At 52.0% G+C, this 18,645-nt stretch overlaps 1 protein-coding gene across 2 annotated transcripts in view; it reads left to right on the plus strand.

Annotated features, from left to right (window-relative positions):
• ANKLE2 (ankyrin repeat and LEM domain containing 2) overlaps positions 1 to 18,592 on the plus strand; it is a 32,883-nt gene extending 14,291 nt beyond the window's left edge. For both annotated transcript variants that reach the window (XM_039471587.2, XM_039471588.2), the window contains exons 6-13: positions 1,489 to 1,611; positions 3,694 to 3,760; positions 9,048 to 9,220; positions 11,205 to 11,311; positions 12,139 to 12,326; positions 14,769 to 15,363; positions 16,193 to 16,324; positions 16,701 to 18,592. In XM_039471587.2, coding sequence (XP_039327521.1) covers positions 1,489 to 1,611; positions 3,694 to 3,760; positions 9,048 to 9,220; positions 11,205 to 11,311; positions 12,139 to 12,326; positions 14,769 to 15,363; positions 16,193 to 16,324; positions 16,701 to 16,902 — 1,587 coding nt within the window. In that variant the 3' untranslated portion in view covers positions 16,903 to 18,592. The remainder of the gene's footprint in view (positions 1 to 1,488; positions 1,612 to 3,693; positions 3,761 to 9,047; positions 9,221 to 11,204; positions 11,312 to 12,138; positions 12,327 to 14,768; positions 15,364 to 16,192; positions 16,325 to 16,700) is intronic.
• The last annotated feature ends 53 nt before the right edge of the window (positions 18,593 to 18,645 follow it).

The raw sequence follows: 18,645 nt of genomic DNA on the forward strand, positions 1-18,645 counted from the left end.
GCTGGCGTGCAATGGCGCGATCTCGGCTCACCGCAACCTCCGCCTCCTGGGTTCAGGCAATTCTCCTGCCTCAGCCTCCTGAGTAGCTGGGATTACAGGCACGCACCACCATGCCCAGCTAATTTTTTGCATGTTTAGTAGAGACGGGGTTTCACCATGTTGACCAGGATGGTCTCGATCTCTTGACCTCGTGATCCACCCGCCTCGGCCTCCCAAAGTGCTGGGATTACAGGCTTGAGCCACCGCGCCCGGCCTCCACAGGCTGATTTTAACCCTGGACAAAGGATACCAGGTGCTGGGGTTCCCTGGCCCCTGTGTCTTTGTTGTGTGTGGAGTGCCATCTCCAAGGGTGTCTAAACTGTCTGGGGACACGGTTGTCAGAGGACACACACTCTCCTGAGCAGAAAACCTTGAGCTGAGCAGCTCTTCCCGCCCTGGGAGTGGCAGAGCCATGCACACGGCAGGCAAGCCCTCAGCATCCTACCAAGAGCCCCTAAGGCACAGAGCTGTCCCTGCAGACCTCACCACCTGACACCCTGACACTCGGGGCCCTGGTGTAGGATACAGGCTGCTGGGGTGTGACTGCTTACAAACAGGAAGGATCTTCGTAGCTCCTGAGAAAAGGTGACAGCAATCCTGGCTGATGCTCATGCCCCACCCTCCACCTGACCTGTGGCGTTGTTTCATCCCAAGTGCAGCAAACAGGCAGGTTGGAGTCACTGATGAGTGCCAGCCAGCCGGGCCAGGCCCACGCAGAGGCAGTGCTGTGAAGGGGGACGCCCTCTTTTTTTTTTTTTTTTTTTTTTTTGAGACGGAGTTTCGCTCTTGTTACCCAGGCTGGAGTGCAATGGCGCGATCTCGGCTCACCGCAACCTCCGGCTCCTGGGTTCAGACAATTCTCCTCCTCAGCCTCCTGAGTAGCCGGGATTACAGGCACGCGCCACCATGCCCAGCCAATTTTTTGTATTTTTTTTAGTAGAGACGGGGTTTCACCACGTTGACCAGGATGGTCTCGATCTCTTGACCTCGTGATCCACCCGCCTCGGCCTCCCAAAGTGCTGGGATTACAGGCTTGAGCCACCGCACCCGGCCAGGGGACGCCCTCTTTTAAAGGGTGCTAAAGACAGGCTTTTCCTTCTCTTGACCCCTCCTACCCCCGGAAGCCTTTTTTTCACCATGGGGTTTATTTTACTTTTTGGGCATGTGTTATGTGATATTGTACTGGGCCCTGAAAGATTAAAGCTCCTGTTCACTGTTGGTGGAGAGTGTAAGCTCCTCCAGGGCCTGGACACCCAGGTCCGCTGCTGAGCTCAAGCCTTGCATGAAGTGGGAATGTGTTAGAATGCCAAGTATTTTTTCATTATAAAAGCAGTGTCTTTTATGGCCATTTTGTTTGTGAGTCTTTTTTAAAAAAATGTGTAAGTATTTTCACCTTAGAGCCACTTATGAGACAAGTGTAAATAATTGTGTTTCCTCTGCTTTTTTCAGGGCTATGACACACCGTTGCATTTTGCGTGTAAGTTTGGAAATGCAGACGTAGTCAATGTGCTTTCGTCACATCATTTGACTGTAAAAAACCCAAGGAATAAATATGATAAAACACCTGAAGATGTAAGTACTTGTTAAAATGCAGTCACTCTCTAGAGTTAAGAGATGAAAACATGTAGCTTTACAGTCTGTGGTCACAGACAGGCACAGTGAAGCCACACGGAGCTCTGTATGAGTTGTGTTTGCCTCACGGCACGCGTTAGAGTCCTGCTGTTGAGTAAGATGCATTTTGTGAAGATGCATCTGTAGAACCAGGAGGGGAGGAACTCACACAGTTTGGTGAATTTATTTTATTTTACTTTCCTAAAACTGGCAGTCAGTTGCTCTGAACAGCTCACAGTCTTTTACCAAGTTCCCTCTCTGAACACATCAGTTGGCCAGAGTCAGAGAGAACAGAGGTGGTAATGGTGGTGCTGATAGTGATTGTGATGGTGATGATGGTGCTGATGGTGATTGTGATGGTGATAATGGTGGTGATGGTGATGGTGAGGGTGGTTCTGATGGGGATGATGGTGGTGAGGATAATGGCGATGGTGGTGGTTGTGATGCTGAGGATGGTGATGGTGCGGATGATGGTGAGGATGATGAAGATAGCAGTGATTGTGGTGATGGTGGCAAGGATGATGGTAGTGGTGATGGTGGTGATGGTGAGGATGATGCCGCTGAAAGCAGCTAAATTGTATTCAGCTCAGTGTGTACTAGGCGCTGTGCCAAGCTGCTCACACACTTATGCTCATCTGACCCAGACAAGCCTTGTCCGTCAGGCATTATGAACTGAGCAAAGTGCACCTTACAGAGGGCGGATGTGTGTTTTACGCCCGGAAGGTGCAAGAGGGATCAGGACCCTCTCAGAACTGAAGGACGAGTTTGATTTGTTCTGTATCACAGCTGTGAGCTGCTCACGGTCTTCCAGCCCTTTAGGAAGAAAAGCTGTAAGGATCTTCTGGTGGTGGTGTTCTCTCCCACGCCCCTCTGTAATTCCTGTTACTACATAGGCATCAGCAATACTCACTCGCTATAGAAAATTTAAAATACCTCATGACCAGAAAGAATAAAATTCACCAGAAAATTCTACAACTGAGAAATTGCCATTATTTTGCATGTATGTAATTCAATTTTGTGTGTATATATGTGTGTATCTGCACTTCTTCAACATAAAAATGTTATTTGGTAACCAACTTAAAACTCCCGGCATTTTAAATAAAAGCATTGGACTTTCCAAGCTCACACTTAGTCACAGACTCAAAACTGTGATTGCATCGATAGTCTTAGTTTCTTGCAGAGGCTGGTTCCTTTCTTTCCTCTTATTTGAAGGTTGTTGGTTTTTGTATCGTTGCTAGCAAAAAATCTTACTGCTGCAATTCTCCAAGGGCCGAGGAAGCTGATTTCTGTCATCTGTAGTTGCAAAAATAGAACTTTTGTGTTCCGTGTTAGGAGCTCCAGCCTGACTCAGCCTCACAACGGAAAGTGTATGTATGGCCAGGCTTCCTGGAAGTGAAACTCAGACGACTGAGAAAGTGCAGATGTGCTCACAGGCTTCTGCTTTTCTTGATGGTGTGCTTTTAAGTTTCCTCTCCTTGCAGACGTTAGAAAGTGTAGGGAGCACGAAGAAGAGGTAAAGACACCGAATCCCAGAGTGTGGTCTCTGACCTGTCCCCTGAGACTTCAGAAACGGGCCATACTCTTCACACGTTTTTTGAGTGTGAGCTTTATTGAATCTTTAGATTAAGATACTATTCCGGCCGGGCGCGGTGGCTCAAGCCTGTAATCCCAGCACTTTGGGAGGCCGAGGCGGGTGGATCATGAGGTCGAGAGATCGAGACTATCCTGGTCAACATGGTGAAACCCCGTCTCTACTAAAAATACAAAACATTAGCTGGGCATGGTGGCACGTGCCTGTAATCCCAGCTACTCAGGAGGCTGAGGCAGGAGAATTGCCTGAACCCAGGAGGCGGAGGTTGCGGTGAGCCGAGACCGCGCCATTGCACTCCAGCCTGGGTAACAAGAGCGAAACTCCGTCTCAAAAAAAAAAAAAAAAAAGATACTATTCCACTTCACTGACTTTAAGTCACTTTCTAAAATCATTATACTGATAAGGAAATGTTATGATAAGATAAGATTTAGACACCCTTTTTTTTTCAATAGGTAATTTGTGAAAGAAGCAAAAACAAGTCTGTGGAACTGAAGGAGCGGATCAGAGAGTATTTGAAGGGTAAGATGGGGAGTCAGTGCCTGGAGTTTGGGGTCCACGCTGGGAAGGGCCTTGGAGCGTTGCGGGAACGGAGCACAGCTTTCTTCCCGAGCTCCCGGGTGTATGCCGGCTTTGCTCGGAAGCCTCTTCTCGGATCACCCTTTCTTCTGAGCTCTCCCAGCTCACTTTCCACCTCTTTTCCTGTTATCCCTTCTCTGAAGTCTTGTATCTGTCCCTTGAGCTTTTGCAAGAGAACTTTCTCTGAGGTTGTGTGTTGCTGACTGTGGCCCACGGCCTCACCCCTGGATGTCTAGGGCTCTCTCGTGGCAGCTTCACTGTGATGACTGACTTCAGCTGGAGGCTGCAGTTGGCAAAGAGCAGCTCAGGGAGAGGCAGGGCACGTAGCTCCTCAGTCGGCTGGCTGGCTTGGCTTCTGTGTGTCTGTGTGTGTTGGGTGGCCTTGCTCCCTGCCAGTCTCTCTGTTCTGACACCGCCTCCTCCCTCCTCCCGTCCCTCCTCGGCGCACTCCCAGGACGGCTCCTGCCTTGGCACCGCACACACCCTACCCGCTCGCCTCTGGGAAGGAGTCCTTTGCTTTCTGGGCCGCCCTCCTCTGGTCAGGAGCTTCCTGTCGGCCACCATGTTGTGGTTTGTAGGTGCCAGGCATGTGAAAATGGCTGGTTTCAGGGAGGCTTTTCCCTGCCATCTTCCTCTGTTTTCGACGAATTTTGGAAGATGACATGTCTAGAACGCCTCTTTTTTTTTTTTTTTTTTTTTCTTTTTTTTTTTTTTTGAGACGGAGTTTCGCTCTTGTTACCCAGGCTGGAGTGCAATGGCGCGATCTCGGCTCACCGCAACCTCCGCCTCCTGGGTTCAGGCAATTCTCCTGCCTCAGCCTCCTGAGTAGCTGGGATTACAGGCACGTGCCACCATGCCCAGCTAATGTTTTGTATTTTTAGTAGAGACGGGGTTTCACCATGTTGACCAGGTTGGTCTCGATCTCTCGACCTCGTGATCCACCCGCCTCGGCCTCCCAAAGTGCTGGAATTACAGGCTTGAGCCACCGCACCCGGCCCTTTTTTTTTTTTTTTTTTTTTTTTGAGATGGAGTCTTGCTCTGTTGCCTGGCTGGAGTGCAATGGCGCAATCTCGGCTCACTGCAACCTCCGCCTCCTGGGTTCAAGTGATTTTTCTGCCTCAGCCTCCTGAGTAGCTGGGACCACAGGTATGTGCCACCATGCCCAGCTAAATTTTGTATTTTTTGTAGAGAGAGGGTTTCACCATGTTGGCCAGGATGGCCTCCATCTTTTGACCTCGTGATCTGCCCGCCTCAGCCTCCCAAAGTGCTGGGATTACAGGCATGAGCCGCTGCGCCCGGCCGGAAGCGCCTCTTCTTTGCTGTCTTAGCTCCAAGTCTGGTGCTTCTGCAGCAGGCACAGACGTCCTGTCACTCTCCTGCCTGCTTTTCTCTCTCTTGGGTTCCATTCCTGTCCAAAATTCTGTCTCGTTTAACGCAGGGTCTGCAGATGACTGGCCCACCACCAATTTTATAAACATTGGCATGAAGCCGTGACCACCATTTTGCACACTGTGTGGGCTCTTTGCCAGCACACAGTGACTCGTGGCCCCTTGAGCCTGATTATTTACTGTCTGACTTTGTGTAGAAGTTTACCACCCGGTCGAAGGTATCAGGAGCCTCTGTGTGTCCCCTGATCCCTTGCAATCCTAAGTACGATTTGTTAATTATACGTCTTCAGCTTGTGTGGATGTGCACGGGAAATGAGTCCTGCATTTCATGCAGGGAATTGAATCTTGCTGGTAACGGTGAGAGTTCCTCCTCAGGGCCATTGGGGCGTTGCTCCATGGGCCCAGCTGGAACTGTTGGAAGCCCTCAGAACACACGGCTCTGTTGCCACAATACCCTAAAGAACCGAGAGTCTGCTCTGTGTTTGCAGACCATACTGTCAGGAATGCTTTACGGCGTTGATGTGTTAAACACTGCTTTGTGACGGTATTGAGGAAGCAGTTGCCTGAGGAGTCCTTGCCTGTCTGTGACCGTAGCACACTGTCACCTCTAGGTCTGCCCCAGCAGCTGTTTGCTGAGAAGGCAGCACTGTGACATCCGTGCTTCTGAGGGCTGAGCTACACGGCCCTCCAAAGCGCCTGCACCTCCTTCCTGGTCCTTCTGAGGCTCATGCAAAGCCTAGGCATGGGCCAGCGCCCGTGGTTATACTGTGGCCTCAGTGACATTGTAGCTTCACATGCCACGGAGCCTGCTGCAGGGCTGGCTGCATTCTGTGTCCCTCCAGTTCCTCAGAGAGGGAACCATGCTTGTGTGAGGGTGAGGGGGGATAAATAGGACCAGAGAGCCAGCCACAGAACCGTCCAGAGACCATGAGTCCGACCTGTAGACAAATTTTTAAAAGGGACTTCAATATGCCAAAAAAGTAAACAGTAGTTCTTTATGAGTCGTTAAATTATAGGTGAAGTGAACTGTGTACTTGCTGTCTGCTGTGTATGGTGTGTCTTCTTTTCAAGTACCACTAAGAGAAGAAAAAAACCTGCCAGTTACCTGTAAAAAGCCAGTGGACATACGATGCATCCAGGTATAAGGTGTTGAAGTGTCAGATACGGTATTTGAAGTGCCCTGATTTTCAGTATGGAAAGTTAGTACCCTTGAACGGAAATTATAGTTCTCTGTTTAAAGTTTCCTTTTAGGTTCAGGGGTGCACAGGTTCCTTATTGGGTAACCGGCATGGCATGGGGGTTTGGTGTAGGCACTGTTTCTCAGGTGACAGCATAGTGCCCAACACGCAGCTTTCCCATCCTCCCCATCCTCCTCCTCCTCCCTCAGACGGGCAGGCCCTGGTGACTGCTCCTCCTCCTCCCTCAGACAGGCAGGCCCTGGTGACTGCTCCTCCTCCTCCTCCCTCAGACAGGCAGGCCCTGGTGACTGCTCCTCCTCCTCCTCCCTCAGACAGGCAGGCCCTGGTGACTGCTCCTCCTCCTCCTCCCTCAGGCAGGCCCTGGTGACTGCTCCTCCTCCTCCTCCCTCAGACAGGCAGGCCCTGGTGACTGCTCCTCCTCCTCCTCCCTCAGGCAGGCCCTGGTGACTGCTCCTCCTCCTCCTCCCTCAGACAGGCAGGCCCTGGTGACTGCTCCTCCTCCTCCTCCCTCAGGCAGGCCCTGGTGACTGCTCCTCTTCCTCCTCCCTCAGACAGGCAGGCCCTGGTGACTGCTCTTCCTCCTCCTCCCTCAGACAGGCAGGCCCTGGTGACTGCTCCTCCTCCTCCTCCCTCAGACAGGCAGGCCCTGGTGACTGCTCTTCCTCCTCCTCCCTCAGACAGGCAGGCCCTGGTGACTGCTCCTCCTCCCTCCTCCCTCAGACGGGCAGGCCCTGGTGACTGCTCCTCCTCCTCCTCCCTCAGACAGGCAGGCCCTGGTGACTGCTCCTCCTCCTCCTCCCTCAGACAGGCAGGCCCTGGTGACTGCTCCTCCTCCCTCCTCCCTCAGACAGGCAGGCCCTGGTGACTGCTCCTCCTCCCTCCTCCCTCAGACAGGCAGGCCCTGGTGACTGCTCCTCTTCCTCCTCCCTCAGGCAGGCAGGCCCTGGTGACTGCTCCTCCTCCCTCCTCCCTCAGGCAGGCAGGCCCTGGTGACTGCTCCCCCTCCCTCCTCCCTCAGACAGGCAGGCCCTGGTGACTGTTCCTCCTCCTCCTCCCTCCTCCCTCAGGCAGGCCCTGGTGACTGCTCCCCCTCCCTCCTCCCTCAGGCAGGCCCTGGTGACTGCTCCTCCTCCTTCGTGTCCATGTGTGCTCAGCATTTAGTTCCTACTCATAAGTGAGAACGTGTGTTGTTTGTTTTTCTGTTCCTGTGTCAGTTCCTTTAGAATAATGGCCTCCAGCTCCGTCCACGTTGCTGCCAAGGACGTGATCTTGTTCTTTTTTATGGCTACATAATATCCCATGGTATCTAATCTACTGTTGATGGCTGTACAGTACTTTTATAATTAGAAAAAAATTAGAAGCATAAAAACTGATAAGCATTTAACATAAGAAATTCCCAGGTGTTCTTGAGCAGCGTGACGACTTTAAAGGAAGCCTCTTGACGGTGGGTCTCCTGGGGCTAGGTCCGAAAGCAGGATGAGGTGGCGTGTGACCTCCATGCGATCCCACGGAATCTCAGGACACTATCCCATGGGACTGGGCTGCGCCGTCCGTGGGACCTTAAGATGCTACTTTTCCTCATGCATTCCATACCTCACATCCAAGTGCTGTGTGACTCCAGATCAGTTGGGAGATGTGTATTCAGTGATACGAACTGAAAAGCATGACAGAAGCAGGGAGGCGAGAAGCAGAGGGGGCTGGGCACAGTAGCTCACACCTGTGATCCCAGCACTTCTGGAGGCAGAGGGGGGATGATCACTTGTATCCTGGAGACCAGCCTGGGCAGCATAGCAAGACCCTGTCTCTACAAAAAAGTAAAGTTAGCTGGGTATGGTGGCGCATGCCTGTGGTCCCAGCTGCTCAAGAGGCTGAGGTGGGAGGATTGCTTGAGCCTGGGAGTTTGAGGCTGTAGCGAGCCATGGTCGCCCCACAGCGCTCCAGCCTGGGTGACAGAGATATCTGAAACTAAGAGGGAAAAAAAGGAGAGATGGCATGAAATACAACTGGTTTTTTTTTTTTTTGAGACAGAGTCTCACTCTGTTGCCCAGGCTAGAGTGCAGTGACACAATCTCGACTCACTGCAACCACCACGTCCCAGGTTCAAGTGATTGTCCTACCTCAGCCTCCTGCGTAGCTGGGATTACAGGTACACACCGTCACGCCCAGCTAATTTTTGTTTTCAGTAGAGATGGGCTTTCACCGTGCTGGCCAGGCTGGTCTCGAACTCCTGACGTCAAGTGATTCACCCACCTCAGCCTCCCAAAGAGTTGGAATTAACAGGTGTGAGCCACCACACTTGGCCAGAATGAAATACACCTTATTTTAAAAACGTGTGAAGCTCCTGCTGTGTGCCAGCCTTACCCCCTCAGGTCTGACTCCTCAGGCCTTTAACTGCCTGGGGCTCCCTTTTCTTTTCTTTTCTTCTTTCCTCTAGCAGTGGAGGACGGTGAGGCTGGTCAGGTGAAGTGAGCACACGCCGGCCTCTGCCCTGTCCTGTTGCAGACCTCGTGTGACTTCCTGTTTCCATTGCATCCACCTGCAGAGGCCGTGGCAGGGGCTTGTGTGACCCCCGTGCCGATCACCCAGACCCGACCCGGGGGGTGTGGGGCGGGGCCCGCAGCCAGTGCCCGTCTCCTCCTGTAGGTCACTACTATGTGCCGCTCCTGAGAGCAGAAGACACGTCTTCTCCAGTCATTGGGGAGCTGTGGTCCCCAGACCAGACGGCCGAGGCCTCTCACGTCGGCCGCTATGGAGGCAGCCCCCGAGACCCTGTGCTGACCCTGAGAGCCTTCGCGGGGCCCCTGAGTCCAGCCAAGGTGAGCTGCTGTGGAAGCTTCTGGAAGCGGTGCCTGGCTGTCTCTGCGCTGTGGTGCTGGGTGTTCCAGCCTGTTGCTTTGTGCTTGGTCTCAGGGACTGTGTCCTGTGGAACTCCACGGTTGTCCTCATCTCAAACCATCCAGCAGTGAGCTTGTGATGAGAACGTTTCCAGAGAAACGTGTGTTCTTGTCTATGTGGTCTGCTGGCCAGGGCCGATGTGCAGGGGCCACACATCTCAGCAGAGCCCTGTCCTGGGCGCACACCGCCCGTTCTTTCTGTGTGGCTGGCCCTTCTCATGGTGCCTGGCCAGTCTAGCGAGGCTGCCCACTGTGACCAGGAAACCTCCGTGTGCATGTTCACCTCCTAACTGAGTTTCCGTAGCTGAGTTCCCACAGGCTTCCTCAGACAGAGTCCTTCAGTTCAGTCCCTCTCCTGGAGGCTTCAGCTCCCTTGGGTTCCACTTATCCCTGATGTTCAAAGAAATTCTTTTTTTTTTTTTTTTTTGAGATGGAGTTTTGCTCTTGTTACCCAGGCCAGAGTGCAATGGCGCGATCTCGGTTCACCGCAACCTCCGCCTCCTGGGTTCAGGCAATTCTCCTGCCTCAGCCTCCTGAGTAGCTGGGATTACAGGCACGCGCCACCATGCCCAGCTAATTTTTTTTGGATTTTTTAGTGGAGACGGGGTTTCACCATGTTGACCAGGATGGTCTCGATCTCTCGACCTCGTGATCCACCCGCCTTGGCCTCCCAAAGTGCTGGGATTACAGGCTTGAGCCACCGCGCCCGGCAAGAAATTCTTTTTTATTTTTTTGAGACGGAGTTTCGCTCGTTACCCAGGCTGGAGTGCAATGGCGCGATCTCGGCTCACCGCAACCTCCGCCTCCTGGGTTCAGGCAATTCTCCTGCCTCAGCCTCCTGAGTAGCTGGGATTACAGGCACACGCCACCATGCCCAGCTAATTTTTTGTATTTTTAGTAGAGACGGGGTTTCACCATGTTGACCAGGATGGTCTCGATCTCTCGACCTCGTGATCCACCCGCCTCGGCCTCCCAAAGTGCTGGGATTACAGGCTTGAGCCACCGCGCCCGGCAAGAAATTCTTTTTTTTTTTTTTTTTTTTTTTTTTTTTTTTTTTGAGACGGAGTTTCGCTCTTGTTACCCAGGCTGGAGTGCAATGGCCCGATCTCAGCTCACCGCAACCTCCGCCTCCTGGGTTCAGGCAATTCTCCTGCCTCAGCCTCCTGAGTAGCTGGGACTACAGGCACGCGCCACCATGCCCAGCTAATTTTTTGTATTTTCAGTAGAAACGGGGTTTCACCATGTTGACCAGGATGGTCTCGATCTCTCGACCTCGTGATCCACCCGCCTCGGCCTCCCAAAGTGCTGGGATTACAGGCTTGAGCCACCGCGCCCGGCCAAGAAATTCTTAATGGTGGTGTTACAGGGTCAAAGGTTGTACATATTTTTTTGTTTACAGTTGATAATTCTTTCTCCTGTTAAAATATTTCATATACTGACCTATACATATAATGTTGTGCTAAAAACTCTAAATAAGTTATTTTGATGAAAATGTCTTCAAAATTAGGTGGTATCAAGTAGGGTTAGGTCAGATCCATAAAACATAAAATTCGAGGAAGCGTAACTCAGAAAGATCAACGTTGGTTTCTTCTCCTGCGATGGGTACAGTGTCACCTCTGCCGTCGGGTGGCAGCTCTAAGCTGTCGACGGGTCCCCCTGGTTCTGAACCTCACAGCCTGGACCAGGCTGCAGGAAGGAAGACCGCCTCCCCTCACCCAGGTCGGAGTACAGTCACGTAGCCGCTCTCAGCCATGCCACAGGTGGGCATGCAGCCCAGTTGGTGAAGGGAGAGGAGGAAGGGTGTCGGGACATGGGCAGCCGCTTCTGCCACGCTGATGCCCTTCAGGCTTCCCCAGTGAGGGGCACGGTGCCTGTCGTAGCTCAGTGCATTTTGTTTTCCCCATAGGCGGAAGATTTTCGCAAACGCTGGAAGACTCCACCTCGAGAAAAAGCAGGCATCCTTCACAACGTCAAGAAATCGGACCCGGAAAGAGGCTTTGAGAGAGTGGGGAGGTACTGAAAGAGGCTGAGCTGCAGCGCTGTGGGGCGCGCTGTTGGTCATGTTCTGATTAATGATGGAAAATCACATCGCAGCTTGCAAGTGCCAGTCCTGGGAGCGCTGGTGCTTCTCACGAAGGTCCAGTTCCTGGCAGATGCTGGGCACGTTGCAGTTTGTGGCACGGAATTAGAGCGTCAGCCGGTCCGGCCTCAGACCGGGAGCATGTCTGTCTGCAGTGCTGCCTTTCCCTTTTCCAAGTGGCATTCCTTGTTGATTTGGGGACATGTTTCTAAGGAACCTTAATATTTTATAGAAGGTACCATAGAATGGTACAGTTTCTTGGGAATAAAACGTCTAGTCACAAAGCTAAATTAGTTGTAATCAAATAAAGCTTTGTGGAATTGTTGAGAGTATTTTCTCAAAATCTGTGTCCAGCGTCACGTGTACAGCTGGAACCCAGGAAGACCCTCTAGGCTTTCCTGTGCCTGGCCATGACCTGAGCCACGGGCAAGCCCAGAGCACTGTTCCGTGGACGTGAACAAGCCTGTCTGGGTGGAGGTGAACTGTGTGGCCTCCAGCACGAGGTTGCTGGTGGGAGGGTCCACGTAACCTGCCACTGGTTCAGTGCTCATGAGAACTCTGCCAGCTCCTGCTTACCCTGTGAGGAGGAGTGCTGTTTCAGAAAAATGCAAAGTATCATTTCAGCCGCAAATTCGGGAATAAAGTTAAAACCATGATTGCAGACATTGCTTTGGTACTTGAAGCATTAGTGGCTGTTTTCTGTGTAGTTCTAAGTTTTTTCTGGTTTCACAACTGGTTAATTGTGTTTTATTTCTTACAGGGAGCTAGCTCATGAGCTGGGGTATCCCTGGGTTGAATACTGGGAATTTCTGGGCTGTTTTGTTGATCTGTCTTCCCAGGAAGGCCTGCAAAGACTGGAAGATTATCTTACTCAGCAGGAAATAGGCAAAAAGGCTCAACAAGAAACAGGAGAAAGGGAAGGCTGCCGAGATAAAGCCACCATGTCTGGTAAGCACACACAGGCACGGCTGTGGCAGCTGGGACTGGGCCTCTGTGGCCAGGGTCTGACAGGAAGTGCACATCTGTGTCTTTAATGTAAAGGTGGGAACTGTTCCTTTGGTTAATGCTCAATGGGGTATGCGTCACGGGGGATATAGGAAAAATACGGCATCACTTGCAGCAGTATTGCTATTTCTGCTTGTGGTTGCAGTTCCCAAAATCTAATACTACTTCATTCTGTGCCATTTTCTCAAAACTCATAATGGCTGAACTACAGTGGCTGAGACTATAATATTGTAGGTTTGGTATGATTGTCAGGAAAGAGATAAGGACAACTGCACACCAGAACACTGGTGTCTAGATCGGACACCGCAGCACAGAGCACTTCACAAGGCGTGTATCAGACGCCAGGAGTCAAAGCCCTTCACAGGTGTGTATCAGACGCCAGGGCGCAAAGTACTTCCAAAGCACAGACACAGTGAATGGAAATATCACGATGGAAGAGAATAACTACACAGAATCTAATAGTGATTCATAAAAGCATGAATGGCCAGGTGCAGTGGCTCACGCCTGTAATCTCAGCACTTTGGGAGGCTAAGGCGGGTAGATTACATGGTTACGTGTTCAAGACCAGCCCCATCTCTACTAAAAATACAAAAATTAACCCGGCGCCAATAGTTCCAGCTACTTTGGAGACTGTGGCAGGGGAATCGCTTAAACCTGGGAGATGGAGGTTGCAGTGAGCCAAGATCACAGCCCTGTGCTCCAGCGTGGGCGACAGTGCAAGAGTCTGTCTCCAAAGGAAACAAACAGAAAACTCCAACGAAGGCTGGGCATGGTGGCTCACACCTGTAATCCCAGCACCTTGGGAGGCCAACTCCTGAAGCCCAGGAGTTCGAAAGCAGCCTGAGCAACATAGTGAGACTCCGTCTCTATTTATTAAAAGCAAAAAATTTTCTAATAACTAGAGATTGGAATTTGCTAAAATCAAAATTAAAGCAGATAATTACATTTAAACCTGTGTGTGTGTTTGTTTTTTTTTTTTTTTTTAAAGACAGAGTTTCACTCTTGTTACCCAGGCTGGAGTGCAATGGCGCAATCTCGGCTCACTGCAACCTCCGCCTCCTGGGTTCAGGCAATTCTCCTGCCTCAGCCTCCTGAGTAGCTGGGATTACAGGCATGTGCCACCATGCCCAGCTAATTTTTTGTATTTTTAGTAGAGACGGCGTTTCACCATGTTGACCAGGATGGTCTCGATCTCTTGACCTCGTGATCCACCCGCCTCAGCCTCCCAAAGTGCTGGGATTACAGGTGTGAGCCACCGCGCCCGGCCCGTGTGTGTGTTTTTAAGGCCAAAATAGGACCATTAGCCTATAAGACACTTCATTTATAAAACAAACTCCCTGGAATGATAGGAAAAAAATGAGAATCTGGCCTTGCTGGGTTGTAGCTGACAGTGGTACATAACTAACTTCTGTAAAGTGGCCTCATTTACTCTGTTGTCTTGCGATTATTTAAATTTTAATAAAGTTGACTCATTTCCTAAGTAGCACGAGCCACAGTTCAAGGGTTCTGGATGCACCTGTGGCCGGGGTCACCGTTGTGAACACCAAACGGGGCAGTGCTGCTCTCAGGACCTCCTCTGTGTTGTGGTCACAGAATAAAGTGCAGCAGTACTATTTCATGGAGTTGTTCTGCACAGTCTTCCAGGACCCTGCGGGGCACTGTGGCACTCGGAGCCCCTGGGGTCCCAGTAGATGAGAGCCGGAGGGTGGCTGGAAGTACACAGTGGTCACCTCGCCCATCACCCGGGCTGCCCTGGGCCTTTTCATTTCCCTGCCTTTGAAAGAAAAGCAGTCGGTCTGGCACCTCCCCCCGCCCCTTCTGACATAGGGTTTCACTGCGTGGCCCAGGCTGGAGAGTAGTGGCACGATCACAGCCGACTGCAGCCTTAACCTCCTGGGCTCAGGTCATCCTCCCAGTGGAGCCTCCCGAATAGCTGAAACTGCAGGTGTACGCCACGACACTGGCTCTTTTTCTATTTCTTTGTAGCGAATGGGGTTTCGCTTTATTGCCCAGGTGGTCTTGAATTCCTGGGGTCCAGCAACCTTCCTGCTGTGGCCTCCCAGAGTGCTGGAATTATAGGTGAGAGCTGCTGCACCAGGCGCCGGCAGCCTGATTCTTTCTGCAGGATTCTGTTTGCCATTTTCCAGGGAGTCGTGCTGGTGATTTTCTGTCTTAAAGTCTGAAGAGGAGGTTCTGGATGTGAGGGGCACTGTTGAGGTTCTGGATGGTTGCTATTGAGGTTCTGGACGTGGGGTCACTGCTGAGGAGGTTCTGGATATGCGGGGGTCACTGTTGCTGGAGTTGTGGGGTGGGTCATGCCTGGAGCAGAGCAGCCCCGTGGCCTATCGTCCCCGTCACTGACGTGCTCCCTTTTCATCCTCATAGGCAGCAATTCCATTTCCGTGAGGGCGTTTCTAGATGAAGATGACGTGAGCTTGGAAGAAATAAAAAATCGGCAAAATACAGCTCGAAACAATGGCCAGCCCAGGATGGGTGCTTCTGGAAACGCGGGGTGCAGAGCCTTCCCTTCAGAGCAGGAGGCAGACCTCATAGAAACCTCAGAGCCAGGTGGTCTGCGCAGCGGCAGAAATGGGCTCTGCCCGCCTCCGAGTCACAGCAAGACCATGGAGGGCAAGAAAGCAAAGGCACCCCCTGGGGAGGAAGCTCCTTTGCCACCTGTCACCGGTTTAACTGCTGAGTTTGATAAACTGAATTTGCAAAATCTAGGAAGTAGCGCTTCTAAGACACCAGATGAAAATATGAAAACCAAAGAGAAGATCCCGACTTCAAGAATCGATGCGGAAGGAAGTGACTTGGAGGCGGCTTCTCCTGCAGACCCACTCGGGAATGACCAGGGGAGGGCAGAGTGGGAAATGTCAGCCAGGATTGCTAGAATGTCCTTGGGCACCAGCTGCGCCGGGCACGAGGGTCAGCAGCCCGAGCTCACGAGGGAATCGGCCAGGCGGCTCTTCCTTTCTGGGTAACTGTGTGCTCCCGTGTGCGTGCCTGCAGCCCTGTTTTTAAATCTCTTCCTTCCCCACACACACTTTCTTTTTTTGTTGAGAGGGAATCTCGCCCTGTGACCCAGGCTGGAGTGCGGTGGCGCCGTCTCAGCTTTCGGCAACCTCCACCTCCCGGCTTCTAGCGATTCTCCTGCCTCAGCCTCCTGAGTAGCTGGGACTACAGGTGCCCCCCACCATGCCTGGCTCATTTTTGTACTTCTGGTAGAGACAGGCTGACCTCAGATGATCTGCCCACCTCGGCCTCCCGCAGTGCTGGGATGACCGGCCTCACCACCGCACCGGCCCCCACACAAACCTCCGTGTGGACCTGACGTGGGCTTTCGGCTGCCATGTTTGAGTTTGTAGCTTCTAGGTGTCCTTCAGGGTTTCCTGCCACCAGTGTCATTGATCTGTTCTACGAATTAGATTATTTTAAGAAGAAAGGTGGCCGGTGCGGTAGCTCACACCTGTAATCCCTGCACTTTGGGAGGCCAAGGCAGGTGGATCACTTGAAGTCAAGAGATCAAGACCATCCTGGTCAACATGGTGAAACTCCCGTCTCTACTAAAAATACAAGAATTAGCTGGGTATTGCAGCACGTGCCTTTAATTCTAGCTACTCAGGAAGCTGAGGCAGAGAATCTCTTGAACCCGGGTGGTGGTGGTTGCAGTGAGCTGAGATGACACTATTGCACTCCAGGCTGGGTGACAGAGTGAGACTCCATCTCAAAAAAAAAAAAAGTGGTATTTTAGAATTCCTTACTTTTTTTACCAAAGATGTTTTAGCTTCTTGTATTGTGCTTTCTAGAGAGGAGCCGTCGAAACTAGATCAGGATGTTTTGGCTGCTCTTGAATGTGTGGACGTGGACCCGCGTCAGTTCCCGGCTGTGCACAGATGGAAGAGTGCCGTCCTGTGCTACTCGCCCTCCGACAGGCAGAGGTACGTGGGACCCACCCGGAGCGCCGCGCCAGTTCCCACGGACGTGTCGGTGGTCTTGCGTCGCGCCGGCAGGCCCGGCAGCCGGGCGGTGGGTGTGCGTGTTGAGGCTCTGTGCACCCAGGCCGTCCCTGGTTGGGTGGAAACTAGAACGGGTCTGCTGCCGAGAAGCTGAGGGCCGTGGGGGCGGAAACAGGATTTATACTCGGGGTCGCACAAGCCGCTCCTGGGAACCCCGTGCGCTCGGCCCTCCCAGTGCCGCGGTGCCGGGACTGCGCCTCCCGGGAGCCGTGCCCGCGTCCGGGCCCCTGCGCCCCAGCGCTCTCGCTGTCATCTCCAGGCCCGGCGTCTGCTGACTGTTCCTTCTTGCTTTCTGTAGTTGGCCCAGCCCCGCGCTGAAAGGAAAGTTCAAGTCTTGGCCGCCGGATCTCAGCGGACCTCACAGCTCCAGTCCGGGGAGAAACGGTGCGGCCGGGAGCAGCCCCAGGAAGCCGGGCCCGGGCAGCCCTGGGCGCTACAGCCCCGCGCGTGGGAGCCAGCTCCGCAGGATGGCGCGCCTGGCCGAGCTCAGCGCCCCGTAGGCTCACGGCGGGGGCTCGTTTCGCTCTTCATTTCTAAAGGAGGAAGGGTCGTGTGTTTTTTGCTAAAATGTCACAAAGGAGTATATTCTTATTAAATTATTAATCCTCACTTTGAGGTGTGAGAATTTTAGAAAATTTACATGGTTCTCTACAAAACTTAGATTTCTGGTATTTTGGAAGAAGTTGTAAGTTACTGAAACTCAGATACCAGTTTTCTGGAAACTGTCAGTGTGGTAATGGTAGACTTCAGGCGGCAATTTCTAGGCCTGCAATGTAGCAGAGGAAACGGCGGGGAGGGCCACGCACCCACCAGCGTCCCACGCGCGGACGGGGAGGGGCGTGGTGGAGGCCTTGGCAATACCTGAGCTGTGTGCCTCCTTGCCGCGTCTGATGGTAGCAGGGTCCCCGCTGGCTCGCCTGTAGGTCTCATGGGTTAGACAGAGGGAGAAGGGGGCCGGCAGAGAGCAGGGAGCCCGAGTGCACCTCAAACAGCTTTTCTCTTGGGAAGTCCTGTGGCCCGTGGGAGTGATGCCAGCAGCCACACCAAGTTCCCGGCAGTGGCACCCAGGTGTTCGGAGGTTTCATCAGCACTTGAGCTTTCTCGGCCATCTCATTTAGGTGCCAGTGGAGCAGTCATAAAACCTGTCGATTGTTCTGTGTGAAATTCAGAGGATCCGTTGGGCATAAATGATGATATGGTAAAGCTATCCTTTATTTTGGAGTTGGTTTCGGTTGGGGTTTCCATTGCCTTACGTACAGAAGCTAGAGGTTTGAGCCGCGTTTCAGTCCCTGGCGGTGCTCACCGTAGCCTTCACCTTGGCTTTCATGGAGGTCTGTGGTCAGAATGCGAGAGGAGCTGGGAACGCAGCAGCCGTGAGCTCGCCGAGGTGACCAGGAGGCAGTAACGGGAGGTCAGTGTCTTCCTGGGTGTTACGGACAGCCGCTCACACGGTGGTTACTCTGTGGACATTTCCAGTGTTTAATCCAAAATGAAAACCCACCAATGCTTTTGCTAACTTCAGTGCCTTTTGTAAATCATTTAAAATTTCCTGAACTTGCTTTTTGAGAATATATACTGATATTAAGTAGGTGTAAGATTATTTTTGTTCATAAAAATTCTAAATTGAAACTTTAAAAAAAACAAGACAAACTCGGCCGGGGGCAGTGGCTCACGCCTGTAATCGCAGCACTTTGGGAGACCAAGGTAGGTGGATCCCAAGGAAAGGGGTCAGAGAGCAGCCTGGCCAATGTGGTGAAACCCCATCACGATTGAAAAGACAGAAGCAGCCGGGTGTGGTGGCACGTGCCTGTAGTCTCAGCTACTCGGGAGGCAGAGGTTACAGTGAACTGAGATTGCACCACAGCACTCCAGCCTGGCCACAGAGCAAGACTCCGACTCAAAAAAAAGCTTATTCCTTTCACATGACAGAAGATAGGTCAGGAATATTGGAATCAAGATTTAAATGTTAAAATTCAAGTTTGTTACACAGGGTGTAGCAGACAAGATCTAGATGCCAGACAGAAACAACACATTCTGTTCTAAAAAGCAGCCTTTTAAAAAGCCATCTTGGTTCTCAAAAGAAATCAGATTATAGATATTCATAGTGATGATCTGTTTTCTCTAAAATGTTACCATATTGTCTGTATATTGTTGTAAATTCAAATACAAAGTAAAAGTTTCTTGCCCTGATTTTGTACGTAGACTGCTGCTGATTTCCCATGGCTTAGGCCACCTGTGACTTT

This window comes from Saimiri boliviensis, chromosome 7, assembly GCF_048565385.1.
Source record: "Saimiri boliviensis isolate mSaiBol1 chromosome 7, mSaiBol1.pri, whole genome shotgun sequence".
NCBI classification, from domain to species: Eukaryota; Metazoa; Chordata; class Mammalia; order Primates; family Cebidae; genus Saimiri; species Saimiri boliviensis.